At 37.4% G+C, this 19067-nt stretch overlaps 1 protein-coding gene across 7 annotated transcripts in view; it reads left to right on the top strand.

Moving 5' to 3' along the window:
* The window catches only part of LOC124777906 (stress-activated protein kinase JNK), a 718838-nt gene that overhangs the window by 650299 nt on the left and 49472 nt on the right, over positions 1–19067 (top strand). For all 7 annotated transcript variants that reach the window (XM_047253456.1, XM_047253453.1, XM_047253458.1 and 4 more), the window contains 5 exons: positions 1816–1945; positions 5969–6166; positions 10297–10431; positions 10724–10853; positions 15732–15890. In XM_047253456.1, the coding sequence (XP_047109412.1) occupies positions 1816–1945; positions 5969–6166; positions 10297–10431; positions 10724–10853; positions 15732–15890 (752 nt within the window). The remainder of the gene's footprint in view (positions 1–1815; positions 1946–5968; positions 6167–10296; positions 10432–10723; positions 10854–15731; positions 15891–19067) is intronic.

Raw genomic sequence — 19067 nt, 5'->3', positions numbered from 1 at the left:
GATTAACATGAACACTAATAAGGTATATGCATCCTGTAAACTGACATTCCACCTCGTTTCTGTAGAAGAATTGTTCAGATGATGTATGTAACAAACTAACTAACTATTATTATAGAGTAGACAGTACACAGTTCACAGGAGATGAGACACATGTACATTGCATCAGGAAAAATGAATTTTCAAAAAGTGGAAAGTCAAGATTGTTATAGATTAACTTTTCAGCCTATGCCTCCTTTAGAAAGGAAGCGAGCGTGCCTGTGTCCACATTAAACCCACCATCTGCCAGCAGTACCTGCATTTTGGTAGCTGTCATACCTCCCACGCCAAACAATCCCACCCATACTGTCTGGTCACCCAGGGATGGTGTATCTGCAGTGGCAAGAACTGCCTAGCCCAGCTTGCTGAAGATCTCACAAAAGGCTTCACAGACAGGCACTATCCTAAAGACCTAGTCCGCAAACAGATTTCCGATGTCCCTTACACACCCCCCATCCTCTCACCAATTCCAAGAACTGGCTACAGAGGAGTGCCCTCCTTGTCGCCACACTGGACTGGAACACCTGAACCACATCCTTCTTGAGGATTTTGATTAGCTATCACATCCTGACATCATGGTTGTCCTATCAAAGATCCATCCCACTCCCCCTAAAGTGGTGTTCCGTCACTCATAGTCCATTCTTATACCACTCCAAATCCCAATAACCTGGCACAAGGATCATATTCCTGTGGAAGAAACACGTATAAGACGTGCCAAATCCACCCACCCATCACTTCCTATTCCAGTCCTGTTGTAGGCTTATCCATTCCCATCACAGATGGGCCACCTGTGAAAGCAGTCATGTCATATAACAGCTTTGTTGTAGTCATTGCATCCCTTTTTATTTTGATATGACCACTAACCAGCTGTTCACCATGATGAATGACCACCACCTACTGTGACAAAAGAGCAAAGTGGACTACCGTGTGGCACGACATGCAGCCTAACATTAAAAGCTAATTTCAATGGTTGTTTCACAGCCCGGACCATCTGGATCCTTCCTTTCCATCACCAGCTTTTCTGAAATGCACAGACAAGACTTATCCTTACAACACAGTTACCAGTCTCAAAATCATCTTGGCCTCAGCCTACGGTAACCTACAGTCCCCATACCCTACACCTAACAGTTTTCAATCTGTTTGTGAAGCCCGACAGATATTTCTTAGAAATGTGACATGTTTAGTGTAAGTACATAAATAAATGCTAAAAAGTGAGGAACAAAAGAAGATTGGGGTCTCTGATGGTGTAATATTTAGATATATTCAAAGAAAGCTATGCGAAGGAAGAGATAGAAGCAAAAAGAAATTAAATTTAAGTTGGGAAAATAGAGTGAATGATGCAAGAATAGATGTCAGTCATCTCTGGTGCTAGTTGGGGCAACATTTATTTGTTTACTGTGTACATTTAGTTTGCTGTCTAGATATTTAAACAGACTGCTGTTAGATACAGCAGTATATACTGCACATAAAACATGTACATAAAATTAAAAATGCGTCAGTACGTTTGAAAGTTAAGATCAGTGACAGAAGTCATTACATAACCACTTTTCATGTACCTCAAGCTTTATGGAGGTTTACTGCCAACACAACTACTGTCATAATTTATTTCATTGAGATAATCATTAGAATGGTGGAAATCCTAGCTTGTTTTCACATTTGGCTGATTGTTACTGATTAATAACTCTTATGTGACACTTTGTCAGAACTACTTCAAAACATTGGTTTATGCTATATTCTTAATTTACAGCATTTGTGAACTTTAAAATCTTCTTGTTTCAGTGCTGCTTATGATACAGTAACTCAGCAGAATGTGGCAATCAAAAAGCTTAGCCGTCCGTTCCAGAATGTGACTCATGCAAAACGTGCTTATCGAGAGTTTAAGCTCATGAAGCTTGTCAATCACAAAAATGTGAGTTATTTTTTGTTTTTGAATATTTGATTTAATATGATCATCTCTTTAAGTCCTTTTTGAGTGTGAGAAAAATAATGAAACAATGGAAACAGTACCCATTGAGCAGTTTACTATACTCACCGGCAAAAACTTGAGAACATAACTCTGCAGAGCTTTTAATGAGTGGTAGTACTGTGTAAAAATATCAGATTGTGTTGTGGACATTTGTACATGTTCTGCAAAGATCGTCTGTGTAGGCTTACCGTACATTTTTGAGTCCAGCCAAGGACTTATTTTTGAAACTACTTATAAATGCCTTGATAGGTTATTGAAACATCCAATTATATTTATTTAGTTTTATTTTTTACTAGTTGTAACTTTCTGAAGAAACAGTTTCTGTACAATGTAGGCTGAACAACCACTTCCAGAAATAGGTCTATCTAAATCGCTTTGAACTATACTGAATATGTTTTTGTTCCCATTTCCCTTTTGCCTTACGCCAACAGAATTACAATTAGTGTTGACAGCAGTATAACAAACAATCTTTTATTCAAGTTTGTATTTTTTCACACACTAAAAAGAATTTTTTTAGTCAGCAGTCTTCTGACTGGTTTAATGTGACCCACCACCAATTTCTCCACAATGACAAATCTCTTCACCTCAGAGTAGCAGTTGCAACCTCTGTCCTCTGTTATTTGCGGGATGTATTCTGATCTCTGTCTTCCTGTACAGTTTTCACCAACCATAGCTCCCTCTAGTTGCATGGAAGTTATCCCTAATATCTTAACAGATGTCCTACTATCCTGTCCCTTCTTTTTGTCAGTGTTTTCCACAGATTCCTTTCCCTATCAAGTCTGCAAAGAACCTCCTCTTTCCTCACCTTATCAGATAACCTAATTTGCAGCATTCTTCTATAGCATCATATCTCACGTCCTTTGACTTTCTTGTGAACCAGTTTTCCCACAGTATGTATTTCATTACCATTCAGCACTGTGACTCAAATGTACCCCCTTGGAAATTTCTTCCTCAAATTAAGATGTGTGTTTGATGCTAGTAGACTTCTTTTGGCTAGGAATATCCACTTGACTAGTGCTAGTCTGTTTTTGATGTCCTCCTCGCTCCGTCCACCATGGGTTATTTAGCTGCCTAGGTAGCAGAATTCCTTAACTTCATCAACTTTATGATCATCCTTCCTGATGTCAAGTGTCTCACTGTTGTTATTTCTGCTACTTCTCGTTACTTTCCTTTTTCTTTGATTTACTCTCAGCCCATGTTATTTACTCATTCCATTCAGCAGATCCTATAATTCTTCTTCACTTCCACTGAGGATAGCAATGTTATCAGTGAATCTTATCATTGATATCCTTTCACCTTTAATTTTAATTCCACTCTTGAACATTCTTTTATTTCTGTCGTGGCTTCTTTGATGTGTAGACTGAACAGTAGGTGTGAAGGACTACATCCCTGTCTTATGTCCTTCTAAATCCTAGTGCTTTGTTTTTTGTGTTCCACTCAAATTGTTCCCTCTTGCCTCTTGCACATATTGTATATTACCTGCTTTTCCATATAAATTACAAGTATTTATCTCAGAATTTCAAACATCTAGCACCATTTGACATTGTCGAACACTTTTTCCAGGGCCACAAATCTTATGAATGTGTCTTGATTTTTCGTTAGTCTTACTTCCCTTATCAACTGCAATGTCGGAACTTCCTCTCGTGCTTTGACATCCCCGAAGACAAGTGGATCATTGTCTAACAGATCCTCAGTTTTCGTTTCCATTCTTCTTTATATTGTTCTTGTCAGGAACTTGGATGCATGAACTGTTAAGTTGGTTCTGCAGTAATCCTCGATCCTGACAGCTCTTGCAAACTTGGGAATTGTGGGATGATGCTTTCCAGAAGTCAGATGATATGTTGCTAGACTCATTCGTTCGACACACCAACATGGATAGTCATTTCATTACCACGTAGAAATTCTGATGGAATGGTGTCTGCTTTATTTGATTTTAAGTCTTCCATAGCTCTTTTAAATTCTTATTCTAATACTGGACCCCCCTATCTGTTCTATATTGACTCCTGCCTCTTCTATTGCATCATCAGACAGGTCTTCCCCCTCATAGAGTCCTTCATTGTAGGTTTTTCAGCTATTGGCTCTCTCTCTCTGCCCTTTGCACTGGAATTCCCATTGCACTTTTAATGTTGCAACCTCGATTTTAATTTCACTGAAAGTTGTTTGACTTTTCTATATGCTGAGTCAGGCCATTTTACAATAATTTCTTTTTCTGTATCTTCACAGTTTTCATGGAGCCTTTTCTGTTTATTTCATTCTAATTGACTTTCATACCTGTATTCCTGAATTTCCTTGAACTTTTTGTACTTTCTTCGTTCATAAATTAACTGAAATATTTCTTCTGTTACCCATGGTTTCTTCACAGTTATCTTTTTTGTACATATGTTTTTCTTGCCAACTTCTGTGATTGCCCTTTGTAGATGTCCATTCCTCTTCAGCTGAATTTCCTATTGAGCTATTCCTTATCACAGTATCTATAGTATCAGAGAAGATACTGAGTCAAAAGCTGAGCAGTTTTACCTGACACTTCATCAAAATTTAAAAGTTTGAGTTGAGTTCCCTTCTTCAGTCGGAAATATCTTGCATGAATCAGAACATGTTTTACTTCACTTCTGTTTGAGCTATCCATTGTTACTCTTAATTAGTTAATGTTTTCCAAAGACCACACATATTATCAAATATAAACAGTGAAATGACGATAAAAGTAACTGCCTCAGTTTTGGTTCTACAGATGGAAATTTTGGGTCATATAACTTTTTAACCATTTTATTTGAGTATTATGGTGTTTCAGCACTTCTCTGATTACAATTCCCATGTTTGCTTGTAAAAAAATCTGTTATGTTTGGTGAAGTAATGGCATTAATAGCACACCTATGTTTAGTCGTTCTCACTTGGGTTTTAATATCATCCTTTCCTTCATGTGCAACAGAAAATTCTTTTGTATATAGTGCAATAAAAACATGTTCACTGTTATTGTCGTTACACAATTTCAAACATTTATATTCCTTTTACAGTAGACACATGCTTTTTTGTCTACTGCTAAATGATGAGACAAAAAATGAATATAGATCAAATGACAAGAAACATGCAGTTGAGTTATTTCACACTTGGAGACAACACAAACACATTCCTCCTGTTGTGTTGCCAAGTGACTAACAGTAAGTGAAATGTTGTTGCGTAACTGGTTGTCACACCTCTTCATTGACGCCAGCACTTGCCCCAATGTTGGGTGAGAGTGCCTTCAAGACAGCATTTAAAAATGTGATGTTGGACAAACAGGTCTTCAAAAAAATGTCCACGGCGGTCATGAACTTCTAAAACTTCTGATGTTTCTCCAGACAACACTAAAAACAGTGGTTGTCTGGGCTAATCCCAGACATGTGGTAAGTATATGTTTGTGGGATATTAAATACAAAAAGGAGAAAAAGCCTGTGTTTATAAGGATATTATCTGTATCATGAAGTTGCTAATCTTTAGGCATAGTTTTCTCGCTGTTGAGTGTAGACTGAGACAGATAACAGTGGTGAGTGTTCTTTCAGTTGTTTGGCTGAAGTGCTGCTACAACAGTGACGATCTGGAGGATGTTTCTGTTGAGGATTTCTGAGTGAGATTAGGAAAAGAAGTTACCTACAATTTTCATTTAACAGACTTTAAGTAAATTCTTTATTTGTGCCAGCAGTAGTCAGTTTGTTCATTTCAATCTGTGTTATAGCTTTGAGATTGCTTTAATGAATTTAAGTTGTTTGGATGAAAGATATTAATTTGTGTTGTAATGAATCTACAGTGGTGCATCATGCATCCACATGCCAACTTTCTAGAACTGTACAAATATTTAGATACATTTGTGGATTGTGAGTTGTAGTATTAACATAAATTTTAATTTTTTAATATCTCTTTTCTTACTGTGCTTATAAAAAGTAATTTTTGTGCCTACAGTAAATATTTTCTGTTTATCATTTCTGCATACAGATTATTGGTTTGTTGAATGCATTCACTCCGCAAAAGTCATTGGAGGAATTCCAGGATGTATATCTTGTCATGGAACTTATGGATGCCAACTTATGTCAGGTCATCCAGATGGATCTGGATCATGAACGAATGTCTTACCTGTTATATCAGATGTTATGTGGCATCAAGCATCTCCACTCGGCTGGCATCATACACAGGGTTAGTGATGTTTTATTTGCTGCATGTGAAAAGTACTCTCTCTCTCTGTGTGTGTGTGTGTGTGTGTGTGTGTGTGTGTGTGTGTGTGTGTGTGTGTGTGTGTGTGTGTCTTCATCTTCATGGCAGCCTATTCTTAATGCGGACACTACACTTGTAACTACTGGACCAGTTAATTGATGTACTATTGTGTTAAATCTGGTACATGAATGATGTTCGACAATCTGTTAACTTGCGTTTGGCGTATTTTACTAATAAATATGCACGAGTGGTCTTAATTTATTTCTGGATATCTACTATTTGGTTTTTAGTAGGTGCTTAACTATCACAACTGTGTTATATTATTAAGTTTAAAAAATATCAGTTCATTCTTTATACTTACATTGAATATGGACGATGACTACTCCTCTCTTTTGATCTTTCTCTTTCCCTCCCTTCTCCTTCTAGCATCTCCCTATCTCCCTCCTCCCTCTCTTTTGTGAAAATATACCTAAATTATGTCTGTAACTAGCAAACATCAAGCAGATAATTTGAAATCAATTGGGAATTTCATTGCAGTGCTCATTCTAACAAAGCTAGGTAGTGTTTGGTCATACTTACTGTTTATTTTGAGTTATTAATTCTGATGGCAATCTTTTAAACTTTGCAGATTTCAGTGTGAGAACATTTGAGTATAACAGTACACAAGGAGTATAGACAGAGCTGTCATGCTTTTCCATCAAAATTTTTGAGAACAACATCAGTTTTCTCATAAAAATCACACACACTTCCCCTAGATAGACGTCTGTAAGATAAAACCATTTTGGTCTTCTGGTACTATGCTTCAATGACCAACATAATTTGTACACAGTTTGAACCACTGATCACATAAACCCTTCCACTTTGAAGCAGAGAGTTGGTCTATGTTAAATTTTGAAAATGGTCTATACCTTATATTCCTCTGTAGGTAAATGAAATAATAAATTTTATTTTCAATGTTCTCAGTAGCAGTACTGTCCCTTTTTTTTATGGATATCTATTCTGCCGATGTTCTCTATTACGCCATGAAACCTATGTTTCTGTAATACCCATTTTCATTAATTCTGTGTGTGTAAAAATTATGATTTTACATAGTTACAAATAAACATCTTTAAAAAAATATATTGAAATGAAATAAAGCAGAGAAGAGGCATGCTTTGTAGTGAACTGGATGATCATTAATTTCAAAATTGTTAGAGGACTGTCATATATAGGTGCCTCTTGGTTGTTTGTGTTACAGTGTGAACTTTGTGATAATTTTGTTAAGTTTGTGTTCCAAAGCCTTTCATTTTGATTTTGTTTGCCTACTTTTTCTTCATTTTAACCATCCCAAAAATCCAAATGTCCGTGAGGGCATCATATTCTTCCCAATTTTTGCATGGGTATTGCTCTGTTCTACATTACTGGCAACATGAATCTGAAACTTGCTGACCGATTAAAACTGTGTGTCAGACCAAGACTTGAACATGGGACCTTTGCCTTTCGCAGGCAAGTGCTCATCAACTGAGCTAAGCAAGCAAGACTCACGACCTGCCCCACAGCTTCAATTCTGCCAGTACCTCGTCTCCTACCTTCCGAACTTTGAGTCTCCGTCTGGCATACAGTTTTAAGTTGCCAGGAAGTTTCATGTCAGTGCACACTCTGCTAGAGAGTGAAAATTTCATTCTGGAAACATGAATCAGTAAAATAATGAATCTGTAAATAAATTACTATTGAGCATGAATAGCAGATGAATATGTTGTCCATAAGGGACAGCATTATGAGGTCTGCAACTGTTGATCAATAAAAATAAAACACTTTCAGTGTCACCACTTGTTTATTTTGCCACCATGTTTCGGTGATTCACATCATCATCTTCAGGTAGAAAATTGTTCGTTTACATGGCTGATCTTGCTGAAGAGTACAGGTGTCTTTTCACAGTCACAGCCAAAGGGCAGTGTAGGTTATTTTACATCTTTTGCTAATGATGAAAATTGTTGATTTAGAAAAGGCATTGTAGAGGTCAAAAACCATTAATTTCTGACAGTGCATTGTACTTACTGACATATCTACCTAATATAATAACTGAGTTGTGCACATGTCAGTATTCTGGTGCAACCATTCATATGCTTAAAAAGGCAAATGTGTTTTTGTAAAGACCATTTAATAGTGTATCTCTGTATACAAAGTAAACAAACATACCTGTAACATGTACAACTTCTTTGAAATGTCAGTGGAAATATACAGGGTGTCCCACTCAAACCTCCCTAATTTCAAGGACCCAGGAGAGAGAAACTACAGTTGACATGACAACGAAAAATGCACCACATTGATGAGCACCTCAAAGAATTTATATTCCCACATCAGAAGTGCCAAGTATTGTCACCAGAGTGCACCATGGTCGCATGAAGTGAAAATAACGACTCCACAGCAGTGCACGCAAGCAATAGAGTGATTTGCAGGAACAAAATTGCCATTACTGTGCAAAGAAATTATTGTCGTGTGTATGAATGTGATCCACCTTATGTGAAAACAATTAAGGGATGGTATAGGAAGTTTCTGGCAACAGGAAGTGTTCTGAAACATTCTGACAGTGCACGTTACAGAGTTTCAGAAGAGGCAGTGGAGGACATCAGACAAACGGTTCTCAGAAGCCCACATAAGTCAATTCGTCAAGCATCTAGGCAGCTTGATGTACCTCAATCAACATTGCACCATGTAGTTCACCAGTGTCTTCATATGTGTGCTTACAAAGTGCAAATTCTGCAACATCTGATGCCTAACGACAAACAATGCTGACAAGAATTTGCTGCAGATTTGCTGCAGCCTATTGATATGGGTGCCAGCTTCCTGGAAAGATGTTTCTTCTCAGATGAGGCAACCTTTCATCTATCAGGCAGGGTTAATAGGCATAATGTTCGGATTCTGGGTTCGCAAAATTCGCACGTTGTCATTGAACATGTTTGTGATAGCCCTAAACTGAATGTCTGGTGCGGGCTAATGTACGACAGGATTGTTGGACCGTTCTTCTTTGCAGAACAAACAGTGAATGGGTCAATGTAACTCGACATGTCAGAGCCGTTTGTGTACCCTTAAATGCAAGACTTGCAACCCAACATCATTTTTCAACAAGATGAAGCTCCACCACATTTGTCAACGGCTATTTGCAAGTTCCTGGATAAGAATCCTTGGATCGGACGTGGAGGACCCATTGCCTGGCCACCACGTTCACCTGACATTGTGCCGCTTGATTTCTTCATGTGGGGATTCGTGAAGGACTGTGTGTATGTGACCAAAGTGGATGATATTCCTATGTTGCAACATCGTATCACTAATGCGATTGCAACAATTACAGAGGAAATGTTATAAAGAACTCGGCAGGAAATTGAATATAGACTCTATGTTCTTCGTGCTACAAATAGTTCACATGTAGAGGTGTATTGATGATAAATAAATAAATTCTTTGAGATGCTCTATGATTTTTCATTGTTGTATCTACTGTGGTTTTTTTCCCTTGGTCTTTGAAATCCGGGAGGTTTGAGTGGGACACCCTGTAATGAGCAGTGGAGAAGACATACATCAGGCAACGCTATGCAGAACTTTTAAATCTCTATTGTCGCTGTAAGTATGATTCACTGTGAGATATTCAGGTTTTGTAACCCCTAAAGTGCCTTTTCGAAATCAACAATTTTTGTCATTAGCAAAGGATGCAAAATAACCTACACCGCCCTTGGTCTGCGACTGTGAAAAAATGTCTATACTCTTCACCAACACCAGCAATGTAAATAAACAATTCTTCATCTGAAGATTGATGGTATGAACCATCGAAACACATAGTGGCAAAATAAAAAAGTGACTGATGCAGAAGCTGTTTTATTTGTGTGAATAGCAGACATTATGACTTTCAGATAATACCATGTTTCCTAGGACTGTGATTGTAATTGAGATGCAATGAGCAGTACTCAAGTATGTTCTTTTTTTTAATTTCATAGATAATTTTATATTTTCTTGCTTTATATCAAAATTTTAATTGTAACACAAATTTATGATTGAAAGAAAGAGAAAGTGACTGGAGATTGAAAGTGTCATAAAACAATTTCCTTGGCAAATAACTGACAGACTTCTTATTTTTGCAGGATCTTAAACCAAGCAACATTGTTGTTAAATCAGACTGCACACTTAAAATTTTAGACTTTGGTTTAGCGAGAACAGCGGGGACAACTTTCATGATGACACCATATGTTGTGACACGGTACTACAGAGCTCCCGAGGTGAGTCCTGAATGCATTCTCTCTCTCTCTCTCTCTCTCTCTCTCTCTCTCTCTCTCTCTCTCTCCCTCTCCCCCTCCCTCCCCCCCCACTCTCCCCCCTCTCTCCCCCCCTCTCTCTCTCCCTTCCACCCAATCTCTCTCTCCCCTCCCCTCTCCCCTCCCCTCTCCCTCCCTCCCTTATGCTCCCCCCTCCCCCTTCTCCACCCTCCTTGCATGAATGTGGATGTAGCTGAGTCTTCCTCTTCATAATAATTTTGTACACTTTTGATTATAATAATGATTTTCACAACAGGTAATCCTTGGAATGGGTTACAAGGAGAATGTTGACATCTGGTCTGTTGGCTGCATCATGGGAGAAATGATCCGTGGAGGTGTTCTGTTTCCAGGCACTGATCACATTGACCAGTGGAATAAAATCATAGGTATGATAACTCACTTTAAGATAAGTTAGACTGGGAAATTAAGATGAAATTATTTCACTTGGTTAAAATATCATTTAATTATTACAATGTGACCAGAGTAGAGGATCCTGGAGGGAGCAGCATTGATTGCCATTAATAAACCGTTCCATGTGTCCTGTCATGTTCATAATTGGAACTGCAATGAGTTAAGTTTATTCAGTGTATGGGAGATATCAGATAGGTTTGTCGTCTTTCTGTGCTTGTACAAGTTGCCTTTATGAGCTCTCTTCTAATTTTATGTAATTAGGGTTTTGGGGAAGAAAGTTTCATTTTCTATATGTTTCACTCCACATCTTCTAGAAATTTCAGTTGTTGATATTGACAACACTAGAGAGCAGGTAGTAGCTCATTTGTCTAATGAGTAAACAAGTATGTTGTGTTTTTTTTTTTTTTTTTTAAGAAACTGTCTTGGATCTCCATTTTAATGGTTAAGTGTGAACATGGAAAAATTTAATCATAATGGTCAGAGAGGGATTTGAACTGTACTCAACTTGAATATGACTCCACACTTCAAACACCTGTGCAGTCTCGCTCAGTAATGTGGATTTTGAACTATCGGCATATTTTTTAATGTTTTAACAATTAAACTCATTTGATGTGTTCTTTTTTTGACAACTAACCCAAATTATGGACAATTAATCCAAACTAATATTTTGTGTTTGGTCTGAAATTTGTTTAGGCTTTCATACCAATAGGGACTGGTTAAAGCTTATTGGGTGCAGGTCTGAGGAAAATTTTGTGTTTCTTTTTTAGTTCTTCATCTAGTCATTATGGTTCAAAATTATATCAGAACCACCCATACATACTCAAAACACAAGATAAATCAGTTCTTTGACATGATACATAATGGAAAGAGTAAAGGTAGTAACTCACCATATAGTTGAGCTATTAACTTGTTGGTGGCCATATAAACAAGACATTGCTACACGAACATTCCTACATTTTTGGGACAATGTTCTTCTTCAGAGATAACTTCAAAATAAATGTACACATATAAAAATACACGCAAATACACTTGCATGTATACGGTGTATCAACAGCGCAGCTTGACTAGGGTTGAGGGGTTGTATTGTGCAGAGTCGATGAGGTGAGAAAGTAAGAGGGGAGAGACAGGGAAGGTTTGAAGGGAAGAGTAGCTGATGGCTGGGAGGGAAAGATAGCAAGCACACAAGAGCAGTTGTTTGTTACCCAGGAGAATTATATGCCATAGAAGCTTTTATTGCAAGTAAGTAGGGACATCTGTCATCTGTAAGTCATCGTTCATTCTGAAGATATGCCCACAGAGCAAACAATCATTTTTAAACTTTGCTGCTTTTGTTCCAGCTTACAGTGCAACTTATTGCCAAATATAAAACTTACCTCCCCATCAACTAATAAATTCACCAAAATCTCTCTCAATATTCTATTCTTTATCTTCAGATTGAACAGTGATCAGTTGACTGACATGGATTTTAAGCATTGTAGAACTGAAAGAATCAACATTCAGGGGTGCCAAAAATGTAAGGACCACCTAACTATAACATTATTTAGGATAAATGTTAGTAATTCACATTAATCTTTCACTTCCTTTGTGTTGTGTACTGTTATGAAACATTGTGACATGTTTATTAATATACGATAATGGAAGTTGCACATTAGGCTGCAGAATGAAAGATTCATTCTGAAAGAAAATACCCCATTGACTCTGGTTAAGTCATTTCTCCATGATATACTCTCTTCCAGAAAGGTGTGCAGGAGAGCAATGTGGATAACTGTTGAAGCTTTGAAGGCAGACCATTATTTCTAGCTGTGTAAAAGGGGCATGAGCAATTCTGTGGTAACTTGGTTTGTAAGAGGCTACAAAAGGCAGAGGTCTGGATTTACTTCCCAGTCTGACAAACACCTTTAATCTGTCAGAAAATTTCACTAAAGTAACAGGGCTTAATTTAGACAGTGACAGAACCATGAGAATAGAAAGGACCCAGGAACAAGATGCGAAGGTATTGTCAAAATGTCCCGTAAAAGATCAAGAGCACTTGAAAGGCAAATTGTTGTTACTCGTACACCATCTGTGTTGCCTAATATTCAAACTGAGTGAGAGAGACTGATGTTACATACAGTATCATCTAGTTGAAAAGAAAGAGATGTTGGTGTGTGAGCTTATACAGGGTGAGTCAAGAAAGACTTTACAGCTTTGTAATTATATACAAATTTAGTGAGATATAGAATCGGTAGATGTGTCATTTTGTAGCAGACAGCTTCAAGTCTGATTCACATAGTGCATCAGCACCCCATTTGACCACCAGGAGTGCCAGTATAGTGCACAGTTAAAATGGTTACCATACTTTCTGTGGTTTGGAGCGTGCACACTGTGTGTTTTGATTTCATGAACTTTTAATACCACAGATCGATCAAGATGATCGTGATGTGATGGTTCACTACCAGCAATATGGTTCACCAACTCATTTCCTCATGGAAGTTCGAGGTTTCCTCAATAATCATTTCCCTGTTGGTGGAATGGCTGTGAAGGGCCAATTGCATGGCCACCTTGCTCCCTACAGTTGATGCTGCTAGGTTTCTTTCTCTGGGGGTTCATTAAGGACCATGTGTGTGTTCCTCCTCTACCAAACAATTTAACAAATGTGAAAAATTGAATCTGTGCTGTATGTGTGAATTGCATTTGTGTGTGTGTGTGTGTGTGTGTGTGTGTGTGTGTGTGTGTGAATGTCGTCTGTTTTCAACAAAGGCATTGTTGGCCGACAGCTCACTTTGTGGTAGTCTATTTTTAGTGTGCATCTGCAATTCAGCATCTCCGCTATGTGGTGAGTAGCAACTATCCATTTCATAGTATTGTTACATTCCATACTGGGTTTTTCATTGTTTAATCTGTGCTGCTGTTGCACAAGTTACACCCTCTTTGCTGCAACGAGTGTGGGAAGAAATTGATTATCGTGGGATGGTTGCTGCAGCACAAATGGTAGTTACACAAATCAAGGTGACACTTGACACTCTATGTGAAACTTGGGGCTGTTTGCTATGAAGTGACACATATACCAATTCTTTAATTTATCTCAATTTCTATATCATTCCAAAGTTGTAAAATCCTTTTTGACTCACTCTGTTTAATGTTATTTTAGGGGATGGTTGAATAGTTATAGTGAAGGAATCGGTTACAAGTCATGCCTTGAGGAAAGTCGTGTGTGTGTGTGTGTGTGTGTGTGTGTGTGTGTGTGTGTGTGGGAGAGGGAGAGAGAGAGAGAGAGAGAGAGAGAGAGAGAGAGGAATTGTCTCATTAGCGAAACAATGGCAAGAGACTGCGATTTGTTGTTACTTACTCTGCTGCTTTCTTTGATAACGATCAACAAGAACCAAATAATAGACTGCGTATGATACAAGATGTTCTGAACGAGAGTTTAGCTAAAATTTTTCGCTGTTTGAAAATCTTTGCAGACGCCTCTTTTGTACATTACATTCTGCACAGAAATTAGAGCCATCTTAGATTTAAAAATCTAGTCAATTGCCGTGATTCATTTCTGACTGTATCACTATTAGGCATAAGAATAATACGAATATAAACATGACATGATATGTATATTCTTCCACATTTGCTGTTGTCTCACACTAGTTTCATAGTTTATTAGGCAGACAGGATTTAAATGAGATAGCAGCAAACACGAAAGAATACATGGCAAAATGTTTATATTTGTATTATTCTTATGGTGAAGAGAATACTGCATGCGATTCACAATTCATAAAAGTTTCTATTAGAAACCATCTCTTCTCACAGGTAGGAAAAAATTCAGAATGTAGAGTTGGCCATATTGACAAACATCCCAAACAGTCTTGCCAGTCGGATTTTCATAGTACATTGAAATGCTGCTACATTCGAAGATGAACAATACGGAATTTGTATTTACTTCATTGGATAATGTATGAAAATGCAGTGGTCGAAACTCGGGGCGGAGAAAAAAGCTCTTCTTCCACATTTTTTTAAATTTATTTACTGACTCAGAGGTTTTGGCGTCAGTGTCTTTGTGCCTGCAAAGCATGCCTGTGTAGTGCTACATATATTCGACGGCAGAAGTTAGGTGTGGCGGCACCTACCAACATTTTTCAGAACTTCCGCTTACTTTGCACTCGATTCTAAGCTGCAGGCGATTTTTTGGATTACAAAAACCGGAAAAAAAGTGCGGCTTAGATTCGAGTAAATACGGTACTGCAACATTTTCTTTGGCATCACCATCAACACCTTCAGTCTCACAGTATCTCATATTTACATTTAGCTTAGTTTTGACAAATAATAGGAAGCAAAATAGAGCCAGAACGAAAAAAATGGGGAAGTGGGTAGAATGACAGTAAATGAAGGAAGGAATTCTATGCAGTATAAGAGGAAGAATGGTACATGAGAAGTAGCATTATTGTGGTAACTTCTGTGCAGAAGGGAAACATTGTTTGGGCTTGGTTAGCAATGTACTTTGTCTCCATACATTCTATTCTTTTGCACCTGTCGATCATCTTTTACTTATCTACACCATTTGAAGAAATATTTGCATGAATAATTTGAGCAATTTCTGTTTAATATGTTGTACTCTAAAAGCATAAAACAGTTTCTTAACCCTTCGCATTCTCGTAGCTTTAGTTGTTCAGTTGCACAGTTTCCTGCAGGATTTGTAATTTGTATCATATTTTGTACTTTATTTCTTTTTTTTTTTAAATGTATCTTAACGGACAAGCAATACAAAGCAGTCTTATCACATATGCACTCATGTGTAGTTATAAATTAAGTTCATGATAGCCAGAAGTAATACTAAGTACTGCAGTTTCGCTTGTGTAATTTATTGTTGTACATTTTTCTTGTAGAGCAACTGGGCACTCCGTCACAAGACTTCATGAAGAGGTTACAGCCTACAGTGCGAAATTATGTAGAGAATCGACCACGATATCCCGGTTACTCATTTGATCGGCTGTTTCCTGATGTCTTGTTTCCATCTGATTCATCCGAACACAACAAACTGAAAGGTAATTGTAGGATTACTTCAGTTATGTGGTACTCTTATAAAACAACCTACAACATACATACTGTAGGCTAAGGCACTTCCTTATTTAATACTTTTGAAGAAAGCTAATTTATCTATAGGCTGTCGCCGATAGGCACAACAAAAATATTTTCACATGTAAAGCTTTCAGCCAATGACCTTTGTCAACAATAGACACACATAAGAGCGCCCCCCCCCCCCCCTCCCACACACACACACACACACACACACACACACACACACACACACACACACACACACACACACAACTGCAACTCACACACATGACTGCAGTAGTGTGCAAGCTTAGGGACTGATGACCTCAGCAGTTTGGTCCGATAAGACCATATCACAAATTTACAAATTTAATTTATCTATATACCACAAACTAGGTATACTTTGATTTCTGTAGTTACTTTGATAACTCATACACCTAAAGTTTTACAGCTCTCTGCTGTCTCTCAGTTAAGTGTTTATTATGTACTGTTTGATGGTAAAGTTCCATCAGTATATACTTGATGGCGCTATGTAGTGCCCATTTTGTTGTACAACAGTTGGCGAATCTGTTTGTGATTCATAATTGTGTATGAAAAAGTATGTTAAAATCTGGTTGTGCAACATCCAATGCTATCATTTAACTGCAAAGCCATTGGTGTTGTCAACTAGATCGTGTCTGGTACTGATCAATTCTCAAAACAGATCACTGATTAATTTTTTGTTCGCATCTATATATATATGCCAGTATATTATGATTTCTGAGGTCATGTGCATGATATCTTTGTTTCAAGGGTACTTTTACCCCAGGATTGTAGGTATGCAATCTATCAAACAGTGTTGATGCCAGTGATAGTGTGGAACTAAGGAATACAAACATCAACTGTCAGTATATAGATGAAGGCTCATTTGTAATTGTTAATGTGCACACTACTAAGAAAAACAAATGTCAGTCATATATTGCTCAAATTGTAAGCTACTGTGCTTCAGGCAGTGATTAAGGAATAACATATAATGTCAAATATCTCCGGAAACAAGTTTTCAGTTTTGTTTGGCCTTAAGTGTTAGATATTGACTCTATAACTGAAGAACAAATAGCCTTCGTTCTGACTGCACCAGATGTTCTGAAACGAGGATTTAGGTTTAAGATGGATGACATTGAAGGTATTGTTCTCAACTAAATTTGGAGCTATGTGTGGGTACTTCATTCTAGTACCTTTTATTATATTTATAATTTTGATGCTGGATCTCACTGTTTGATTTATGTACTGCACTAGGTCTTTTCTTTTATGAGACTTAATAAAACACATTAAAAAGCTTTTGATCAAGCAGTGTATCTACTTCTGGGTTGTCAGAGTTTCATTGTGTTTTTGATATATTGACCACAGATAGAATGGTAGTTGTCAGTCATGATGGAAGTATAGGTCGGTCAATATATCCCCAAATACATGCTAACTTCGACCATATGCCTTTCTTTCCATTACTTCCTCCATATTTTTATAAAATGTATTGCACTAATTAGTATGTAAAATCATGCCATTGTTGGCTGAAAGCTTGTTTTGTGACAGTCTTTTTGTTGGGCCTATCTGCGACCCATCATCTCAGCTATATGGTGAGTAGCAACTATCCTTTTCGTAATATAATTAATATGTAATCATTTCATGCAATCTCCCATGTTCACTACTATAAATATCACAGAAGTCATGATAATCACATTTGAATTTTCTGTGCCTATTGCACCCCCACCCCCAACCTTTTTTTAAATTTTTTTTATTTTTTTTATTTTTTTTTATATTACTCCAGACCTTGATATAATTAGGTGACTTAGGAATTAAGAGAAATGAATCAAAGCTACAATAATGGCTCGTAAACATAAACCAAGGAAGTCATTTACATTACGTGATAACTGAGCACTTCGCCCGGGTTCCCAGGTTCGATTCCCGGCGGGGTCAGGGATTTTCTCTGCCTCGTGATGACTGGGTTTGTGTGATATCCGTAGGTTAGTTAGGTTTAAGTAGTTCTAAGTTCTAGGGGACTGAGGACCATAGTTGTTAAGTCCCATAGTGCTCAGAGCCATTTGAACCATTTTTGAACTGAGCACTTTCATTACTTTTAACTGCAAGGTAAAAAAAATGAAAATATTTCATTAATCATAATATATATATGCTACAACTACGGTGACCGGAAAAAAAAACCAGACGTAATGAGAAAAAGAAGACTGATATTTTTTAGACATTTATTTTGAATGGAAGACAGAAAATTAACTAAAAAAGATCTTCAAATATTTGTAGAATAAAAAGTCAAGAAGAACTTGGATCCATGAAGGAAGAAAATATTTAGAAAAATACAATATAAAAGTTGAAGAAACAGCTGACAGAAAAGCATTTATGGAACAATTACTGCATATGCGAGGATTCTATCATGGAGAATGAAAAAAGTAAATTGGTGTCAAGTTGTCAGAACACAGAAAGAAAAAACATAGTGAACGGATGAAAGAGTATTGGAAGAAAAGAAAAGAACAAATATGTCGTTGATTTGTGAGAAGTAATATGCCACGATGTTTTCCAGACCTTTCGGATATCAAATATTGGTGACAAACTGTGCAACATAATCCAAGGTCCGAAACCAGACAGTCAGCAAATAGATGGTGGTACGTGTAAATAGTCTTGAGGGTATCTTTTGATGTCTTGCTGGAAGTAATATACTGTTTCATAAACTGCTAGTAGCTCTTGATCATTCCTAACCATTTACATTGCGAATGTGAGAGCTTGAGTGAGAAAATTGGCAGTACTCCTTTGTTGGCCACCAGGGAGGAAAATGATGACGACAGTGATGATGATGATGATGTTGATGATGATGGTTTAAGAATTATGAAAGATGGTTGTATACATGGAGGACAGTTGGGGACACCAGAAGGTTTTGGATGTATGGTAATTTCAAAACCAGGTCTTAAACTGTAAAAGATTTTAAGAGGCAGGTGGTGTGTACTCTGGCCATAATTGATTTCTTAGGAACTGCAGATTAAAACCACAGAAATTTCAGAAAGGTAGAGAATTGAAGTGGTCGGTCCTGAATAAGTTAAAAAAAAAGTTGTTGAGAGTTTGAAAGGGAGCTTTAGATGAAGAAGATTGACTGGCACATGGGAAAGAAATACAGTGGAAGACAA

This window comes from Schistocerca piceifrons, chromosome 2, assembly GCF_021461385.2.
Source record: "Schistocerca piceifrons isolate TAMUIC-IGC-003096 chromosome 2, iqSchPice1.1, whole genome shotgun sequence".
NCBI classification, from domain to species: Eukaryota; Metazoa; Arthropoda; class Insecta; order Orthoptera; family Acrididae; genus Schistocerca; species Schistocerca piceifrons.
This window is presented reverse-complemented; position numbering and strand designations above follow the sequence as displayed.